Below are 20,449 nucleotides of genomic sequence, written 5' to 3'. Positions count from 1 at the left end.
TTATGTAATCTGTAAGGTGTATAATATGTCCTGTGGAATATATTAAATTGCATTTGTCTATGATTTGTGGAAATTAACATGGTCTGTGCCTGTTCCATTAGATGGTACCATTCTACCTCTTCATAAACATAGCCCAGATCTGCCTCCCATTTTCTTTTCAGAGCCGTTTTGTTGTAGTCAGGTAATTTTTCATTAATAATAGTGTATATTGAAGATGCTATTCCTTTTATTGACTTCCATGGTTTGGTGCAAAGATGCGTTTCAAAAGGACTTTCTTTGGGAATCTCAGGGAAAGTTCCTTTGGTTTTTTCTTTGATCCAGTCTCTTATTTGTAGAAATTTAAAAAAATTTTGGTCTGGAAGTTTAAATTTTTCCTTTAGTTGTTGGAAGTCAATAAATGTGTCATTATTGTATAGATCGTGTTTTTACTTACTTTTCCCTGGAACATTCTCTCACAGTCTGTTCTCTAAAACCTAAAAGAGGAATTATGGATTGGATCAACTGGTCACTAAATGCAATCGACACCCCTTTCTCAACGAGAAGTTTGAGCTTGGGTGAGCCTGAGTGCTGAATAGGGATGGGTACCGGTGTCCGGTGCCATGATGGCACCGGTTCTGACATAAACGGTAGTAACCAGACCGAAAAGCAGCGCACATTTCGGTGCTTTATTTCGGTGCTTTTTTTTCCTGAGCTGTGATACACTTCTAGCCAATCATTTTACGTTTCCGAGGATAGTAGGCGGGGCCGCCAGGTACGTACGTTCTGTTAGAGCAGAGCTACAGATTAAAAATGTCCAAGGCGAAGCGGTCAAAAGTCTGCCTGTACTTCACAGCAAAATATGCAAACTCAGCAGCAACAAGTGCTTTAAGCTGATACTGTGATACTGTCAAAGGAGGTAACACCAAGAATCCGATTAAACAGCTGGCAACGCATAGCGTTTTTTTTAAAAGCCGAGAAATGCGCCGTATTTGATAGCTTGCTGCCAGACCTCACACCGTGCATGTCGGGTGGGTTGCCAGTTATCGGACCCGGAGCAACATCCCCCAAAAACCCGAAGAATAGAGTCCTGGCCCCTAGCCCTGCCAGTGTAGCAGGAATGATGAGGATGATGATGCAGCAGCAGCCGTTCTTCTCTGCGTGAGTAGCTTAATGTTGTTCGTGTGTAATTTACGTTGAGTAGGCTAACCACGTTATTACATGAATGCATGTAAGGTGAACTAGCAAACATCATCATAGCTACATGCGGCTGTCTTCTTGTTTGATGGCAGATACTCCCTTCACCCTGGCCAAAAAGGCTAAAATGACCAAAGAAAAAGTGGGAAACAGTTAAACATGAGAGGTTTTTGGAAAAAGTTTGTGTTTTTTCCATTGATTAAGCACTGCTTCCAGCCAAGAGTGATGCCATATATGCCACATAGCTGCAGAAAAGGCACACATTGTTGTCTTTTTACAAAAAAACCCAGCTGAACATGAGAGGTTTTTGGACAAAGTTTGTGTTCTCCATTCTTTAAGCACCGGTTCGAGCACCGTTTAAGCACCGGCACCGTTTCAAAAGTACAGATTTGGCACCGGTATCGGATAAAACCTCAACGATACCCATCCCTAGTGCTGAAGATATCTACCTATTCGGAACCATGGTAACAGGGTTCTGGCTGATCGGAGCTGGCTTGGCCCTGACTTATCGAAGAATTAAGAAAGCGGAACCGGCTGTTCAAACCCCCACAAGGCTGCCCGCTGGGATTGGAACGATGGGAGAGGTGTGAGTTTCTCAAAATGGGCTCATTGATAAGATCTTGGAGAGGCTACGGCTGCTGAATAAGATCTCTGACTGCAGACTGGATACATCTCAGAAGGGCTAGCCCGAAATATCATCTCTGGGCGCAAATTGGATGACATCTCGGGGAGGCACACTGCCGTGAGTTCTCAGAAATCGTCTCCTTGAGCACAAGAAATGACAACATCACAGAACGCAAGTATGGCGAAGCTTGCGGGAGATTGAAAGACCAGTGTTGGACTGTAGAACTGCTTTGAAATTCATATGAGCTGTTCGCACTAAAGTAAAAATCACTATCACTTATGCGGATACCCCCTTTGGCGCCGGTTGCGGTCTCAAGGCTGGAGCTGAACAATAACACCCTGATAACGACTGTGTTTAGTCTGTTCCTTCCCATTCCATGCTGGCCACCTGGGTTGGCTGGAAGACTGTTTACTTAGCCTAGCAGGGCGAAGGACACTGTCTCAGCTGAACTCTGGACACGCACATATACACTGATATGCACACACTCATCCCCCCTCGCTTTCCAAACGCCTTCGACACTTATTCTCTTCCGATGCTGACGGGGATCAAGGAGACCAGCGCATGCAGGCCCGGATGTACTGTCTAATTCGGCTGTCTTTCACCCTTTACCCACCCCTGTCGCTTGTCATGTGTTTCTTTGGTGTATTAAGAGTTTTTTTCATGTGCTATGTGCAGAGGTGTTTTTTTCTGTTCTCAAACTGATCTCCCTGTTGGAGCTCAGTCTAGGGGGAGTTATTTTTTTCTCCTTATCTTTCCTCATGTGGTGCATTTTCCATTGTTATACCTCTCTGACCTGTCTTCCCCATGTGATGTTTTGTGTAATGTATGTATGGTCGGAGGGTAAGATGGCGTCGCCATTGCGTGCAATAGGTCGGCAGCCTTATGAAATTTCCCCTTGTGGGACTAATAAAGGTATATCAAATTTAAATTTATCAAATCAAAACACTGTCAACCATGAAAACGACGTAGAAAAGACGGAGGACGAGTGCCCCCCATGGCTGTACCTGGAGGAATTTTTCATGTACAGAGGGAGAAAAGGGGACAGCGTCCAGATGCAATGCAAACTTTGTTTGACCTCATTTGTAGGAATGTTTTAGCTTATTATTTGGACAACCACCATCATTACAATAAATTTAATTTGTAGTCATTTAAAACTTGAGGTAAGAGGTTTCACAACTATACGTGTACAATATTGCTTTCTTATTTTTCATGTGTGTTAAGGTTATTAGTTTGGCTAAGATATTGTCACCACCATTGGTTAGCCTGATATTAAAATAAGATGGAGCTAGCTAACGTGCGTGTGTGTGCACATGCATATGAGCTACAATTCGTAGGAATGTTTTAGCTTATTATTTGGACAACCACCGTCATTACAATAAATTAAATTTGTAGTCATTTAAAACTCACAGGCCTACAATCAGCTGGCCTATATTTAAAAAAAAAACAAAAAAAAAAAACTGGAACATAGTGCTGAGCTGCATCTCAAATTAATCTTCCAGCTCTCAGCTGACATGTACCAGAGCCAGATTGATGGATCAGTTGATCAGTATCATTGGCCTGATATAGGCCTATCATAGTGACATGGCTCTTGATCAGTAGGGTTATATGTTTCCCAATATGATATATTTTTTTAAAGAACATAATGTAGATTGTTTTTATTTGTTAGCTGTATGGGCAGCATTTTTGTGTATGTGATCCCTTTTCTTAAATTAGATTTGCTAAATACACATATTTTGCTCTCTAAGTATTATCTACTTGCAATTACAGCCTTAACATACATCAAACAACATCTTGAAACGATAGAGCATGGGAGTGAGGATCAGCAAAGAGAGTCATCTGATGAAGATGAATTCTTCTCCAGACCAATCTCCAGAAGGCTGCAAAGTACAGTTGAGCTTGATGGTTACCTTGCTTGTGCCACAGACACCATGGAGCTGCTGCACTCCTTCTCAGCAATCAAAAACCTCTCTCTTAAACTGAACACAGATCTGCCTGCTTCTGCTGCGTGTGAACGATTTTTTAGCTGTGCTGGTTTACTCTTCACAGCCAAACGAAGTCGGATAGCCTCTGTTAATTTAGAAAACCAGCTCTTGCTGAAACTGAACAAAAGGTTCAGAAAGTAAAGTGTGACAGAAATGCTAAGAGTTTAAGACACTTACCTGCCTGTTGTTCAGTGTATGGGGAAAAGTTTAAATGGTTCGACGCATGTTCAGAAACATTTTTGTCATTCTTTTAACAAACAAAATTCCTTCTTTTATATCTACATTTATTTACAAAACAAGTTACCTTTCTATACCTTGTTCATCTGAGAAATGTGCTTTGAACATTATACTGGTGAATCGAGTTGAATGCCTGCTATTGACGACAGAATAAAACATCAGTCTGTTAACAAGTAATTAATACTCTGAGTAGTTTTTGAGAAGAGTACTTTGCACTTTTACTCAAGTATTTTTAACACCAGTACTTTTACTTGTAATTGAGTACAATTTAACCACTGTAACAGTACTTGTACTTGAGTACAAATTTTGAGTACTCGTTCCACCTCTGGTGTGCAGCAGTGAATGCACCGCTGTGTGGACAGGTACTCTGGTCTTAATGTGGAGTTTTATCAGGCTGTGAAACACTTTGTGTTTTAAAACAGAAAATATTTGATCTGAATTTATTTTGAAAATCACCGTCACACAGCCGTCTCGTCGCTTTCACAGATTTTTCTGTGAACAGATGAGCAGCAGAAGTTTTCAGCATTTTACATTCAGATGTTTCACAAACTGTTGGATTGTCTGTCTGGGATTTCATAGCCAGTCATGTGACTGCTGTCCCGCCAATCAGCTTCACTGTATGTGAGACTCTTATTGTTTAGCATTAAACTTCATGTTGTCTCAGCCTTTATGATGTGTGTTACTGCATCAAATTCAAAATAAGAGCATAAAAATGAAGCAACTGAAAGTTCTGACAGGACAATAAAATATCAATAGACTTTATTGAATAGAGTTTACAATGAAGATGGATGCAGAGCCATGACTGTAGTTTACAGAATCAAACAGCAGCAGAGACATTTCTGAGACAGAAAAATGTATATTTAATATGATAATAGAGAGCATAAATGCGCGATTCACTGACATATACGGCATATCTACTGTTATATTGCTGGGTGCTCATCATTTGAACTATAAAGTATGAAGTCAAAAAGCTCAGACATCAGGCTGCTCTGAACACTCAGTTTCACCTTTTTCTCCTCTTGAACTTTCATATGTAGAGACAGGATATCATGAACATTTATATCTGAGACACAGAAGGTCCGCCCACCCGCTCACCTGCAAACTTTAGCTTCACCAATCAGAAGAAACAAAGAGGCATAAAACAGCTCATCAGACACTCTGATCTGAGCTTAGGATAAAGAAGGATGATTTCCAACTGTCAGTCATGCAAAGCTACGCTGTTACAGTCCAGCAGTCAGAGTACAGAGATGGAAATAAGTTGAATTACACAGCAGATCATCTGAGGAACATCAGCCAATAACGTTCAGACTAAACCGACCCACAGTCTTCCTTCTCACAGTAAGTGGCTGTCTCCTCCTCTCTGTGGAAAACCTTCCCATCAGGCTGCGTCCTCCACCTCAGCTTCACCTCCTCAGTGACTCCTTGCTCCACCAGCTTCTCCCTCACCTGAAACACAGTTTTCACACATTAACAGAAGCTCCTCATTAATCAGCCGTTGTTTCTGTAGTGAGCAGAAAACGTTGTTGGTGCTGTTTCTGGGGGAAATGAACTAAATGAACTGGCTGGGGATGAAACTGAAGTCTGGAATTAGGCCTCATTGCCTGTCATTGGTTCACGTCGTCTCCTCACAGTAATCTGAAATTAAGTGACTTCTTCAAGTTACCAGTTAAAAAGGTTAAATAATACAAATGGATGGGATTGCATTAAACGAGCCCCGTATCTCTGCAGCTGTGTGCTGTCACGTGTCCCTGAACCTGCACAGACTCACTGCTCTCTATCATTTCACAGTAGTTATAGCGGTCTGTTCCTTGTATCGGGGCCCGTGTGACCTCTGACCTGCTGCAGGATGGATTCTTGCACTGTGGGGTCGTTCAGGTCTGCAGATCCCGCCCTCAGCTGAACCTTCACTGACCTCAAGGCTGAAGGTTTGACATCTGCAGAGAAAGAAAAGGGCCATTCAATTCAATTTTATTTATACATCACTAAATCACAACAACAGTCGCCTCAAGGCGCTTTATACTGTGCGGTAGACCCTATAGTAATACATATAGAGAAAAAACCAAGCAATCAAATGACCCCCTATGAATAAGCACTTTGGCGACAGTCAGAAGGAAAAACTTTTTCCCTTTTAACAGGAAGAAACCTCCAGCAGAACTCAGAGCTCAGGGAGGGGCGCAAATGGAAGAACGCAGTCTTACATATTTGTTTAATATGTGCATTGAAGGACATGTCCTGGTCAAAAATGACTCCAAGGTTCCTCACAGTGTTACTGGAGGCCAAGGTAATGCCATCCAGAGTAAGAATCTGCTTAGATACCATATTTCTAAGCTTTTCAGGGCCGAGTACAATAACCTCAGTTTGATCTGAATTAAGAAGCAGAAAGTTAGCGGCCATCCAGGTCTTTATGTCTTTAAGACATTCCTGCAGTGTAACTCATTGGTGTGTGTTATCTGGCTTCATGCACAGATAGAGCTGGGTGTCATCTGCATAGCAGTGTAAATGTATGCTATGTCTTCTAATGATGCTGCCTAAGGGAAGCATGTATAATGTAAAAGTGCTATATAAATAAAATTGATTTGATACTTTACTTAGGCAATCAAATTAAGATAGATTTTATGTTGTTGGTTTTAAAGAACTGGATGGATATTTTAATGTATTTTTTATTTCTATTTTTCAAGAGTTGGAGAAGTGCCCTTTTTTCATAACTTGGCCTACCCTTTTTAGTTTTGTTAATATTGGCAATAGTGAGAAGTACTATGGTTGGATTCAAATGTATTTAACATAGGGCATCTAATTAAGGTAAATGTCATGTTTTTAGTTGGTAGAATCTGATGAGCAATATTTTATTTTATTATTTTTTATTTTGTTTTTCAGTTTTCCTCCTGAGTGATTGCCACCTTAACGTGGTCAGGGGGTTTGTGTGCCTCAGTGACACTAAGATCTAGACCTGCAGAAGCTGAGCCTTCAGGGGGGACACCCAAGTTGGTCAGGTTTTAGGGTAGAGGTTTGACAAAGTGCAATCCAATTACATGACAAAAACAGTTATTCAGAGCACCCCACATTCGCCTCAGCTGCCACCATGTGCCCCCTTTACATTTCTGTCTGCCCCCTCATATATGCCTGTCTAGAACCAGCCCAGCACACCTCCCCCTCGGCCTGTGCTTCGAGATTTCTGGTAGTTAGAATGACTCGGGGGTGTTGATTCATTTAAACTAACATAATCATCCTGCTGCAACCAGGTTTCTGTAAGGCAGAGTAAATCGATTTGTTGATCAATTATTAAGTCATGTACTAACAGAGACTTGGAGGAGAGAGACCTAATATTTAATAATCCACATTTCACTGTTTTACTCTTTGGTTCAGATGTGGATACTGTATTGTTCTTTCTTTGTAATTGTTTATGTTTAAGTTGTTTGTTTCTGGTTTTTAGTTAGTTTTTTGTCTGTTTGGGAGCTGACACAGTCTCTATGGAGATGGGTTTTTGGGGGGGTAGCAGGAGGAGAGAAGCTGCAGAGAGGCGTGTAAGACTGCAACTCTGCTTCCTGGTCCCAACTCTGGATAGTCATATTTTGGGGGGTTTAATAAATTTGTCCATATTTCTAGAAATGAGAGCTGCTCCATCCAAAGTGGGATGGATGCCGTCTCTCCTAACAAGACCAGGTTTCCTCCAGAAGGTTTGCCAATTATCTATGAAGCCCACATCGTTTCTGGGACACCACTCAGACAGCCAGCAATTTAAGGAGAACATGCGGCTAAACATGTCACTCCTGGTCTGATTGGGGAGGGGACCAGGGAAAACTACAGAGTCCCACATTGTTTTGGCAAAGTTGCACACCGATTCAATATTGATTTTAGTGACCTCCGATTGGCGTAACCGGGTGTCATTACTGCCGACGTGAATTATGATCTTACTGAATTTACGTTTACCCTTAGCCAGCAGTTTTAAATTTCCTTCAATGTCGCCTGCTCTGGCCCCTGCCGGTGTCTCTAGCTTCACATGTCTGAGAACAGAATCACCAATTACCAGAGTTTGACCCCCGGCGGGTGTGTCGCCGAGTGGGGAAAAACGGTTAGACACATGAACGGGTTGGTGGTGTACCTGGGGCTTCTGTTTAGGACTATGCTTCCTCCTCACCGTCACCCAGCCGCCCTCTTTCCCCAGCTGCTTGGGGTCTGCCGGGGAACAGCTAGCGGGGCCTACGCTATCTTCGGCTGCACCAGCTACAGGGGCCTGGCTAGCTATGGGTGAATGAAGGGTGCGAAGCCGAGTCTCCAATTCAGTAATCCTGGCCTCCAGAGCTGCAAATATGCTACATTTGTTACAGATATCATTACTGCTAAAGGAGTAACTAAACATCTGACACAATGAGCAAGAAAGTGCAGGAGGGACAGGTGAAGTAGCCATGGTGCACGTGAAGATTATACTATGAAAACAGAAGTTATCTAAAGGTTTTTAATTAAATTGCTACGCAGATAAGCTACTCAACTACTACTTCCTGTTCCTGTGTTGAAACAGGAACAGGAAGTGATACTCTACCGCAGACAGAGCAAACACTAAATGACAGCGCCACCCAAAGCATCGGCAGTGCTGTGCCAAGAGTGTCCGGATGAGCCCAGGAGGACCAGACTGTGCAGAAACACAGAGGACAGACTCACCTCTGGAGCAGAGGAAGGGGCGTTGGTCATCACAGTTATGACTGTTGAAGGAGCCTGTTGATCCGACTATTGTGGCACAGTTTACGCTGTCATCAGGCTGCCCGGGCCCCCACGGCAGGTTGGAGGCTGTGCTCGAGTTTGACCACGTCCAGTTTCTGTACAGTCCAATCCAGGCTTGATAATAAGATGGCATCATAGAAGCGACCTGGCTGTTGTCCTGCGTGTTGGTGATGGTGCTCAGGTCTGTGTACGTCTGTCTGCAGTAAGACTGAGCATCAGACCAGGTCATTGAGTTCTTCACCAGGATGTGTTTGTTAGTCGCAGCTGAAACAAAAGATCAGACGGATTCAAACCTGCAGCTAAAATGTTCAGTTTGTCAAACCCTGGTACCAAAGTCTGAAACACTCACCGTCATAGCAGACAAAGTAATAAGTAGCTGAGCACGGTCTTGTGGACCATGATCCAGATCCAGTTATTATCACACACTCATCAGTCCCTGGCTGTCCCGGTGACCACATGTTAAACCAGGATGACTGAACTGGACCAGTTTGAGACCATTTCCAGCCTTTGGAGAGTCCAATCCACGCCTCGGTGCTCCCCGCCCTTTTCTGGGCTTCCTGGATGAGAGCTGAGCTGTTAACGATGGCGAGGTCAATGTACTCATCTCTGCAGTATTGCTGAGCATCGTTCCAGGACTTCTGCAGGTCAACCAGGTGGAGCTGTCTGACTAACTGATCAGACTGAAGATGGCAGACCATCACGTAACCTGAGAGGACACGAGTCAGTCAGCGCGGTCACAGACTCACCTCAGCTCGACTATTTTAGTCATCAGGAGAATAAATTCTTTACATGCTACCACAACGCAAACTTTTTGTTGACATCTTTAAAGACGTGAATATATGTTAATATATGTGTCCTTCAAAGGATGTGTAACTCGTGTACTGGTTAAAAGCTGTTTTACGGTGCCTGTGGACACCTACACACTGGTTTCCTGCTCCAGGGCGAAACTCTCACATCAGCTTAAAAAGCTGCTTTAACAGTGCTAAGTTTGTTTTTCACTCTGGCCTTATTGCACATGTATTTGGACGATTTTTCCTCTTCAGTGTGCACAATGAAGGAAAACGACGTGTTAGTGGTCGAGGCTCAAAGCTGAACAACACGTGCACTAGGGCTGGGCCATATTATACCGTTCACGGTAATACCGGTACAATGTTAGGCAACAATAAGAAAATGAAATATCATGATAAATATTTTTGGCCATATCGCCCTGCTCTAACGTGCACACGGACGTGGTAAAAGCAGTCAGGATCTTTTTCAGCGAGCTGACGGGTTTGCAGCGTTTCAGGCTTTCAGTCAGATTTCTACACAGAAAATAAAATCAAGACGTGTTTTTCTCAGCAGTGCACACAAACAGCCACGTTCATGCACTGACTCTTCCCTCCTTTCTTTCTTTACTCTTTTACTTCACTTTATACAAACTCTTACAAACTGCCGACTATTAAACTGTCAATCAAACTTCTAACTGGACCCAAAGAAACCTTTAGAAGTTTAGTTGACATGACAAAGGTCTTTGGAGATTGTACGAGTGTTCCTGTGACTGCTTGAAGCTCGTTTACAGACACCTTTAAAATAATCCCTATGGAGCAGTTCACTTTGTGCTTTCTTTGATTTTCTGACATCAAAAGTTTTATTCAAACTGTAAATGAGGCGACTGAGATGAGTTCACAGACCTGAGAGCAGCAGCAGGATCAGTCCACACCTCTTCATGACTGAGAGCTGAAAAACTGTGAAGACGTCCTCATGAATCTCATCTGCAGCTGCTCGTTCATTATTAATCATAACACTTAAAGCAGCATCAACAAAGAGGCAGCTGTCTCTGTCATTCACTCCATTTCTATCTAATCTAATCATTCAAACAAAACTATCAAACATATTCAACATTTGAAACGTTCAACTTTAAAAATGTTGTCTTCCTTCAATTATCATCATTTTGTTTATTAGAATACCAGACAATGAATGTGTGAGATTATCAAATAAACCAAACATATGCAGAACATACCCGACACGATGAGACGTCTGTGCAGCTGTGACACAGTCAGAACTCTTCATCTGATATAAATTTCATCCTCGCTCCTCCTCCCACGTCCATCAGAGACTTTGTAAAAGTGTTTTTTTAGAAAGCAGCCCAGTGTTCATTAAAGTGCATTTGTTTAAAGATGCTCAGAGTCGTTTAACTGAAGATGACTTATTCAAAGTTATTACAGATGCAAACAGACTGACGTCTGGCAGAACGGGCTGTGAACTGGAGCTAAACGAGGTCACAGGCGTCGAACCATGAAACTGGGACTGAGGTTAAACGCAGTAAACGGGCCGTTCGGTTTCAGGCTTCAGTGTCTGTGAGAGGAAGAACATGCTCCTCCTCCTGACTGGAGGTCAGCGTGTCTGCTGCATCATCAGCAAAGATGGACGCACTTGGAAATGTTTGCGTCTTCATTTGAATCCAAGGCCGAGGTTTGCTTGCTGTGCATGTGTTTGCATGGATACAGCGCTGATTCTCTGCCCGACCACTTCAGTTTTATTTGAATAATGTTGTCATTATTAAAATTGGGAGAAAAGAGCGTTCAAGCTCGACTCCTCCAAACAAATCAGTGATGATGACGACACAACCCGACACATTTCACATGTCAGTTCCAATCATAGAGAACAAACTGTTTTTATTTTGTTCTTTGTTTGTTTGGCTTCAGCGTCTTTTTAATGATGTTACAGTTTTAGTGCATCTCCTCTAAAAGTGCAAAACGTGCTTTGAGAGTCTCACACAGCACCACTCCCAAAGATGGAGGCTCAGTCACAGACAAATAAAATGCACTGATTTTAAAGTCACCACTAAATTTCACTGAAAGAAGAAGCCAGACCTGCCCTGGATCATGAAAAAGGTGCAGTTTGAGCACTGTGGGTCCTTTTAGTCATCAGCTACAGGCTAAGCTGCTGGTTTGCTGACGCTGAACAAAGATCTGGTTTCCAGGAATTACTGAGTTCGATCCTTTATTTCTACTGGTCACGCTCAGTCAGGTTAAATGAGCGCAGCTAATGAGCTGCAGAGGTAGCAGAATCAAAATGCTTTATTAATACCAGAGGAAATAATGTGGTCACAGTTCCTCCAATACAATCAATAAATAAAATATAATATGCTACAAAGTTACAAAATATAATAAAGTAGCTCCGATATATAGCTTTATTGTAAATATCCCAGTTTGTTACACAAAATTTAATATAGATAGTTAAATTAAGGCGCCCCTCAACAGATTTGGCATGAAAAGAAGGGAAGTAACATGGGGAGTCCACCTTAACTTTATTCACTGTAGTGTCTCAGTGCTCGTGATGCAGGGGCAGTGTAAACGGAGGATGGATGGAGGGGGGTGGGTGCTCCACCTTGGATATGACGATGATGATTACACTCCTGCTCACTCAGTGGAATTTTTCTGCTGCTGGGCCCAAACTCATCCTTTCCTTTTACTGAGCTCACAGGTGAAACAGGCTCTTCCTCGCTCCACGCTTCTGTGTAAATGCATGTAGCCCCGCCCCTTCCAAGGTCACATGATGTTGCTCACTTCCAGAGTGAAAATACAAGATTTTTTACACTTGGCAAGTAATTTGGAGGCAGAATAAGGAAGCCGTATAAGTATTTAATCTTGTCTGTAGACTGTATACTACAAAGTTCAACACAGCCAGACTTTCTTTGAGTCAGCTGCCTCAACAAAGTCTTAAAGAGATAATAAAGACAGCGGTTATCAACTTTCTCTGTTGAGATGGGCTTTTTAACCCTGTGAGGTCATCATCACTGATGACCCTGAACCTAACTGTCCCAAACCCTGTGTTGTGGTTAGTGTCAGACGCAGAGTCAGTATAATAAAGATAGCCATGGACGACTTTCAGGACATGCTTACTAATCTACAGCCTAATAAATCAAATGAATATTTCCAGAAACTGATCACAGGTGACCCCTCACATCCTGCCCACCAATTCTTTGACCCGCTGCCCTCTGGTCCCACACACCTCCCCCCACACCCCACCCTGACCACCCACCCACAAATCAGAGCCATGGTCTGGGTAACCCTCATCACTCAGGACGCTCACACACAGACTCAGTTTGCACTACTTCAAAGCACTTTGCAACCTGTTCTTCCAAATTGTTTATTTCTGCACAGTTGTTGTCGAGCACCCACAATTTCGTTGTACATGTTCAGCGACAATAAAAAGCTATTTTGTTTAATTCTATTTAATGTGAGGAGCAGGATTTTTCAATTCAGTTCAATTCAATTCAATTTTATTCATATAGCGCCAAATCACAACAAAAGTCGCCTCAAGGCGCTTCATAGATACAGAGAAAAACCCAACAATCATATGACCCCCTATGAGCAGCACTTTGGCGACAGTGGGAAGGAAAAACTCCCTTTTAACAGGAAGAAACCTCCGGCAGAACCAGGCTCAGGGAGGGGCGGGGCCATCTGCTGTGATTGGTTGGGGTGAGAGAAGGAAGACAGGATAAAGACATGCTGTGGAAGAGAGACAGAGGTTAATAACAGATATGATTCAATGCAGAGAGGTCTGTTAATACATAGTGAGTGAGAAAGGTGACTGGAAAGGAAAAACTCAATGCATCATGGGAATCCCCGGCAGCCTACGTCTATTGCAGCATAACTAAGGGAGGATTCAGGGTCACCTGGTCCAGCCCTAACTATATGCTTTAGCAAAAAGGAAAGTTTGAAGCCTGATCTTGAAAGTAGAGATAGTGTCTGTCTCCTGAATCCAAACTGGAAGCTGGTTCCACAGAAGAGGGGCCTGAAAACTGAAGGCTCTGCCTCCCATTCTACTTTTAAATACTCTAGGAACAACAAGTAGGCCTGCAGAGGTACGAGAATTCATGAACACATAACTCCAATTTTAGCCAAATTACATTGGCTCCCTGTTAAATATCGTATAGATTTTAAAATTCTTTTGTTCACTTTTAATATTTTGAATAATTTAGCGCCCAGTTATCTTTCTGATTTACTCCATTCATACAATCCCAACAGGGCACTTAGATCATCCAACCATAGGCTCCTAGCACAACCTAGGACTCGAATGAAGTCGAGAGGCGACCGGGCCTTTGCATCCGTGGCACCCAGACTCTGGAATAACCTCCCCGTTCATATTCGCACTGCCGAGTCTATCCAGTCTTTTAAATTACGTCTTAAAACTTATTTTTTTACTTTGGCTTTTGATTCTGTCTAGTTGGCTGTTTTAGCTTGTTGCGTTGTTACCTATTGTTTGTTGTCCTCTTCTATTGTTTGTTTTAACTGTCTCGTGTTTTTATTGACTGTGAAGCACTATGGTCAACACTGTTGTTTTTAATATGTGCTATATAAATAAATTTTGATTTGATTTGATTTGATTTGATTTGATTTGCAGAGCGAGAGTGAAGTGCTCTAATAGGGTGATATGGTACTACAAGGTCATTAAGATAAGATGGGGCCTGATTATTTAAGACCTTGTATGTGAGGAGCAGGATTTTGAATTCTGGATTTAACAGGAAGCCAAAACAGGAGAAATCTGCTCTCTTTCTAGTCCCTGTCAGGACTCTTGCTGCAGCATTTTGGATCAGCTGAAGGCTTTTCAGGGAGTTTTTTGGACTTCCTTGAACCATGCCACCCTCTTCCCAGGAGGAAGGGCAACAAACTGGCTATTATATTAAGATTTGTAAATTGAAAGCACAAGAACACGCTGCTGAAACAAGGAAGAAAATTAAAAGGATCTAATGTCTTTATCAATGAACATCTAACCAAACACAATGCTGAAAAAGCCACAAAAGCACGACACCTTAAGAAGCTGGGAACATTTCAAAGCACTTGGACGACAAACTGTAAAATATTCATTAAACTAAACGGATCACCAGAGGAAGCCAAAGTTCTGACCATTAAAAACATGGCGGAGGAGGAGTTGGCCGTCCGACTGCGGTCTGGGGTGTGGGGCCTCCCTGCTGCTGCGGAGTCGGGGCGGTCTGCCTCTCCCCACCGCAGGAAAAAGGGTAACACCACCTGGGTCTGGGTGCAGTTCCCCCCTCCAGGGGCAAGGGTACCTAGACCCGGTTCGTAGAGTACGCTTGGGGAGTGTGATCGTGTGTATAGCGTCTCTTTATGTCTGTCTCCACGTTGGTTGAGTGTGGAGTGAGTGCACATGAGAGTATGAGGGTGGGAATGGATGTTTGTATCTGTGTGTGCCTGTATGTCTGTGTCTATATGTCAGGTTGGGTATCAGACGCCACCTCTCTGGGGACATCTCAGGCCCTCCAAGGTTTGGAGGCCTATCTCCCCCTACCACCACTTCCCCTGCCAGTGGCGGACTCCCTCAGACATCGGTGCGTTGGTGGTTCTTTGTGTCTGGGGGTGGGCGTCCGGGTACACACCGGCTCACTCCTTGGCGGCCGCTTATCGGGGCCTGGAGCCTGGGGCTCGCTCGGGCCACTTTGGAGGTGGGGTGCCCCCGGCCTCGGGGCCTGGGGCTCGGTCACTCAGGCGCAGCTGCCCCTCTGTTGGTCTTCCTTGGTCTCTTGTGTTCTGGGGGCCTCTGGATGTCTGGAGTTTTGATCTCCTCCATACCTGCTTCACACCCTGGAGGACGGGGCTGTGGCCCCCCCACACCCTCTAGCAGATCATTACATGAAGGAACCTTTTAAAAAAAACAAGCGCGTCCATGCTCACAGGTGTACACACGGGTGATCACACCCACAAACTACACCCTTTTTGGCTCCTACCTCAAAGCACACTGTGTTCTGTTGATCTTATGTGCTGCACAATAATGTTTAACATTTAGTATTTACTGTCATATTCCCATATATCATTGTGATGTTGTTTATTCTATTACTCTTGTTCTCTTCTGCTTGTTTTCTTTTTTCTTTCTCAGCAGGTGAAATTAAAAAAGTATCTACTGTTATCTACTGTTAGCTACTTTATTGTGATGGTGTTGTTTTTATTATGTTGCTCTTTGTTGTTTGTTTTCTCTTCTGGTTTTTTTCTCCATACAGGTGATCCAGGTGTTTTGTTTGCTTTTCTGTTTTTTTCTTCCCCCCTTCTCACCGTCTCTTCTCCCCTCCTCTGTTTTTCTTTCTCTCCCTCTCTTTCTTTCATTCTTTCTCCCTGTCCTATCCCCCAGTCATGTCTGTCCCGTTTGTAGCAACTGAAAATAAAATAAATTCATAATTATAATAAAGGTCAATCAAATGGACCAATATGGCAAGTGTGGATACTGTATTGTTCTTTCTTTGTAATTGTTTATGTTTAAGTTGTTTGTTTCTGGTTTTTAGTTTGTTTTTGTCTGTTTGGGAGCTGACACAGTCTCTATGGAGATGGGTTTTTGGGGGGGTAGCAGGAGGAGAGAAGCTGCAGAGAGGCGTGTAAGACTGCAACTCTGCTTCCTGGTCCCAACTCTGGATAGTCATATTTTGGGGGGTTTAATAAATTTGTCCATATTTCTAGAAATGAGAGCTGCTCCATCCAAAGTGGGATGGATGCCGTCTCTCCTAACAAGACCAGGTTTCCTCCAGAAGGTTTGCCAATTATCTATGAAGCCCACATCGTTTCTGGGACACCACTCAGACAGCCAGCAATTTAAGGAGAACATGCGGCTAAACATGTCACTCCTGGTCTGATTGGGGAGGGGACCAGGGAAAACTACAGAGTCCCACATTGTTTTGGCAAAGTTGCACACTGATTCAATATTGATTTTAGTGACCTCTGATTGGCGTAACCGGGTGTCATTACTGCCGACGTGAATTATGATTTTACTGAATTTACGTTTACCCTTAGCCAGCAGTTTTAAATTTCCTTCAATGTCGCCTGCTCTGGCCCCTGCCGGTGTCTCTAGCTTCACATGTCTGAGAACAGAATCACCAATTACCAGAGTTTGACCCCCGGCGGGTGTGTCGCCGAGTGGGGAAAAACGGTTAGACACATGAACGGGTTGGTGGTGTACCTGGGGCTTCTGTTTAGGACTATGCTTCCTCCTCACCGTGACCCAGCCGCCCTCTTTCCCCAGCTGCTTGGGGTCTGCCGGGGAACAGCTAGCGGGGCCTACGCTATCTTCGGCTGCACCAGCTACAGGGGCCTGGCTAGCTACGGGTGAATGAAGGGTGCGAAGCCGAGTCTCCAATTCAGTAATCCTGGCCTCCAGAGCTGCAAATATGCTACATTTGTTACAGATATCATTACTGCTAAAGGAGTAACTAAACATCTGACACAATGAGCAAGAAAGTGCAGGAGGGACAGGTGAAGTAGCCATGGTGCACGTGAAGATTATACTATGAAAACAGAAGTTATCTAAAGGTTTTTAATTAAATTGCTACGCAGATAAGCTACTCAACTACTACTTCCTGTTCCTGTGTTGAAACAGGAACAGGAAGTGATACTCTACCGCAGACAGAGCAAACACTAAATGACAGCGCCACCCAAAGCATCGGCAGTGCTGTGCCAAGAGTGTCCGGATGAGCCCAGGAGGACCAGACTGTGCAGAAACACAGAGGACAGACTCACCTCTGGAGCAGAGGAAGGGGCGTTGGTCATCACAGTTATGACTGTTGAAGGAGCCTGTTGATCCGACTATTGTGGCACAGTTTACGCTGTCATCAGGCTGCCCGGGCCCCCACGGCAGGTTGGAGGCTGTGCTCGAGTTTGACCACGTCCAGTTTCTGTACAGTCCAATCCAGGCTTGATAATAAGATGGCATCATAGAAGCGACCTGGCTGTTGTCCTGCGTGTTGGTGATGGTGCTCAGGTCTGTGTACGTCTGTCTGCAGTAAGACTGAGCATCAGACCAGGTCATTGAGTTCTTCACCTGGATGTGTTTGTTAGTCGCAACTGAAACAAAAGATCAGACGGATTCAAACCTGCAGCTAAAATGTTCAGTTTGTCAAACCCTGGTACCAAAGTCTGAAACACTCACCGTCATAGCAGACAAAGTCATAAGGAGCTGAGCACGGTCTTGTGGACCATGATCCATCACTAGATATTGTAACACACTCATTGGTCCCTGGCTGTCCCGGTGACCACATGTTAAACCAGGATGACTGAACTGGACCAGTTTGAGACCATTTCCAGCCGCTCTTGGAGAGTCCAATCCACACCTCGGTGCTCCCCGCCCTTTTCTGGGCTTCCTGGATGAGAGCTGAGCTGTTAACGATGGCGAGGTCAATGTACTCATCTCTGCAGTATTGCTGAGCATCGTTCCAGGACTTCTGCAGGTCAACCAGGTGGAGCTGTCTGACTAACTGATCAGACTGAAGATGGCAGACCATCACGTAACCTGAGAGGACACGAGTCAGTCAGCGCGGTCACAGACTCACCTCAGCTCGACTATTTTAGTCATCAGGAGAATAAATTCTTTACATGCTACCACAACGCAAACTTTTTGTTGACATCTTTAAAGACGTGAATATATGTTAATATATGTGTCCTTCAAAGGATGTGTAACTCGTGTACTGGTTAAAAGCTGTTTTACGGTGCCTGTGGACACCTACACACTGGTTTCCTGCTCCAGGGCGAAACTCTCACATCAGCTTAAAAAGCTGCTTTAACAGTGCTAAGTTTGTTTTTCACTCTGGCCTTATTGCACATGTATTTGGACGATTTTTCCTCTTCAGTGTGCACAATGAAGGAAAACGACGTGTTAGTGGTCGAGGCTCAAAGCTGAACAACACGTGCACTAGGGCTGGGCCATATTATACCGTTCACGGTAATACCGGTACAATGTTAGGCAACAATAAGAAAATGAAATATCATGATAAATATTTTTGGTCATATCGCCCTGCTCTAACGTGCACACGGACGTGGTAAAAGCAGTCAGGATCTTTTTCAGCGAGCTGACGGGTTTGCAGCGTTTCAGGCTTTCAGTCAGATTTCTACACAGAAAATAAAATCAAGACGTGTTTTTCTCAGCAGTGCACACAAACAGCCACGTTCATGCACTGACTCTTCCCTCCTTTCTTTCTTTACTCTTTTACTTCACTTTATACAAACTCTTACAAACTACCGACCATTAAACTGTCAATCAAACCTCTAACTGGACCCAAAGAAACCTTTAGAAGTTTAGTTGACATGACAAAGGTCTTTGGAGATTGTACGAGTGTTCCTGTGACTGCTTGAAGCTCGTTTACAGACACCTTTAAAATAATCCCTATGGAGCAGTTCACTTTGTGCTTTCTTTGATTTTCTGACATCAAAAGTTTTATTCAAACTGTAAATGAGGCGACTGAGATGAGTTCACAGACCTGAGAGCAGCAGCAGGATCAGTCCACACCTCTTCATGACTGAGAGCTGAAAAACTGTGAAGACGTCCTCATGAATCTCATCTGCAGCTGCTCGTTCATTATTAATCATAACACTTAAAGCAGCATCATGCTCAGAACTTCATGCTCTTAACATTTAATCAAATCAGAATCAGGTTACGTTCATTGTCGAGTGTCTTCATTCGCCTTACAGACAGGTCTGAACACAGCAAACATGAGAACCACATTTTTTGAGGTTTATTGTGTTTGTTGTTTCTTTGACATCACCTGAAAGGCTTTTCTTTGATGAGATACACTGATGAAGCTTCCCCTTATTCAGACGGAGGTTCTTGGTCAGCCTGAGAGCGAGAATGACGGTAACCCTGAGTAAGAAGCACGAGACTTATCAACACTAAAACAAGCAGAAATTATTTAGTTAAATTATTATTTAGAAACAACAAAAACAGGACAGTTAAAAGTTTTAACTCCAGTAAATCGATGTTTCAGCACATCATTTTTTCTCTCCTTATGTTTTTGGATTTGGTCGTCTCTGCGTCAACACGACGTCTCTGTGGTGCATTTCAGAGGAGCTAACAGTGAAACTCAAACCTGTGAGTTCCTCCTCACCCAGGCTGCACGACATGTTTCAGTTACAATGAACTTATTGAAAAATCAAAGGAAGTGAAACACTGACCACAGAGACATTAAACCCACCACCTCAGTGTGTCAGCCAGTGTCTTCATCAGCACTGCTGACCACACGTTTAAAGAAGTCATTCAGTCGGCTCATTAAAACGTAAGGATGGCAGTTTGGGACAAAAACAGTCTGTGAGGGCTCCTGTTCCTGCTGGCAGGTAAGACTGACTGTGATGATGATGATCATTTGATTTGCTTCTCAAACTTTGGTTTGGAATAATTTTGGCCAAAAAGCTTCTGTTTTCCCATCAAACTGTTATTAATGAACAGATTTGATTGAGTTAAATGAGTTTTTTAATCTCTTGAATGTTTCAGATGGATCAAAAATTCTCTCTCAAGAAAATCTGAACAGTAAAGAAGTTTGAATGGTTGTGTCTGATGTTGATCTGATGACATTACCTTTGCATTCTGCATCAAAAAGTCAGAACTTTTCAAAGATCTTGTTGTTTGAACTGAAACTTTGTTTTAGTGCTTCACACCGCAGTCTGTATTTACTGACGATCCCTGGCTGCCCCAGTCTGCATGGCAAATATCCTTCGGCAAGATACTAACCCTAAGTTGCCTCTGATGCAGCCATCGGTGTATGAAAGCACTGACAAGCATAGAAAGCAGTGTTTGTGTGAATGGGTGAATGTGGCATGTTGTATAAAGCGCTATAGAAGAGTCAGTCCCTTTACCGTCCATCACTAAACTGAGTCACTGCGTTCTAATCGCTGTTTGCTCGTCTTTAGGTGCTGTGGGTCAAACTGTGATCTATCCTCTCTGGTCTACTTGTGCTGTCAGAGGA

At 43.5% G+C, this 20,449-nt stretch overlaps 1 protein-coding gene across 1 annotated transcript; it reads right to left on the bottom strand.

Moving 5' to 3' along the window:
- Positions 1-4,754: 4,754 nt before the first annotated feature.
- Positions 4,755-19,102, bottom strand: LOC146564965 (C-type mannose receptor 2-like). The gene is made up of 8 exons (XM_085290226.1): positions 18,971-19,102; positions 17,647-18,006; positions 17,075-17,561; positions 10,404-10,585; positions 9,083-9,439; positions 8,674-8,997; positions 5,854-5,951; positions 4,755-5,463 (listed from the first exon to the last, which is right to left on the bottom strand). The coding sequence occupies exons 1-8, from the start codon at positions 19,077-19,079 to the stop codon at positions 5,326-5,328; spliced, it is 2,055 nt and encodes a 684-aa protein (XP_085146352.1). The 5' UTR covers positions 19,080-19,102; the 3' UTR covers positions 4,755-5,325.
- Between the last annotated feature and the right edge of the window lie 1,347 nt (positions 19,103-20,449).

This window comes from Mchenga conophoros, linkage group LG11 (genome assembly GCF_057382185.1).
Source record: "Mchenga conophoros isolate Kocher_MC1m ecotype Shallow Benthic linkage group LG11, M_conophoros_male_GT1.1, whole genome shotgun sequence".
Classification (NCBI taxonomy): Eukaryota; Metazoa; Chordata; class Actinopteri; order Cichliformes; family Cichlidae; genus Mchenga; species Mchenga conophoros.
The sequence above is the reverse complement of the archived record's forward strand: the minus strand, read 5'-3'. Positions and strand labels throughout refer to the sequence as shown.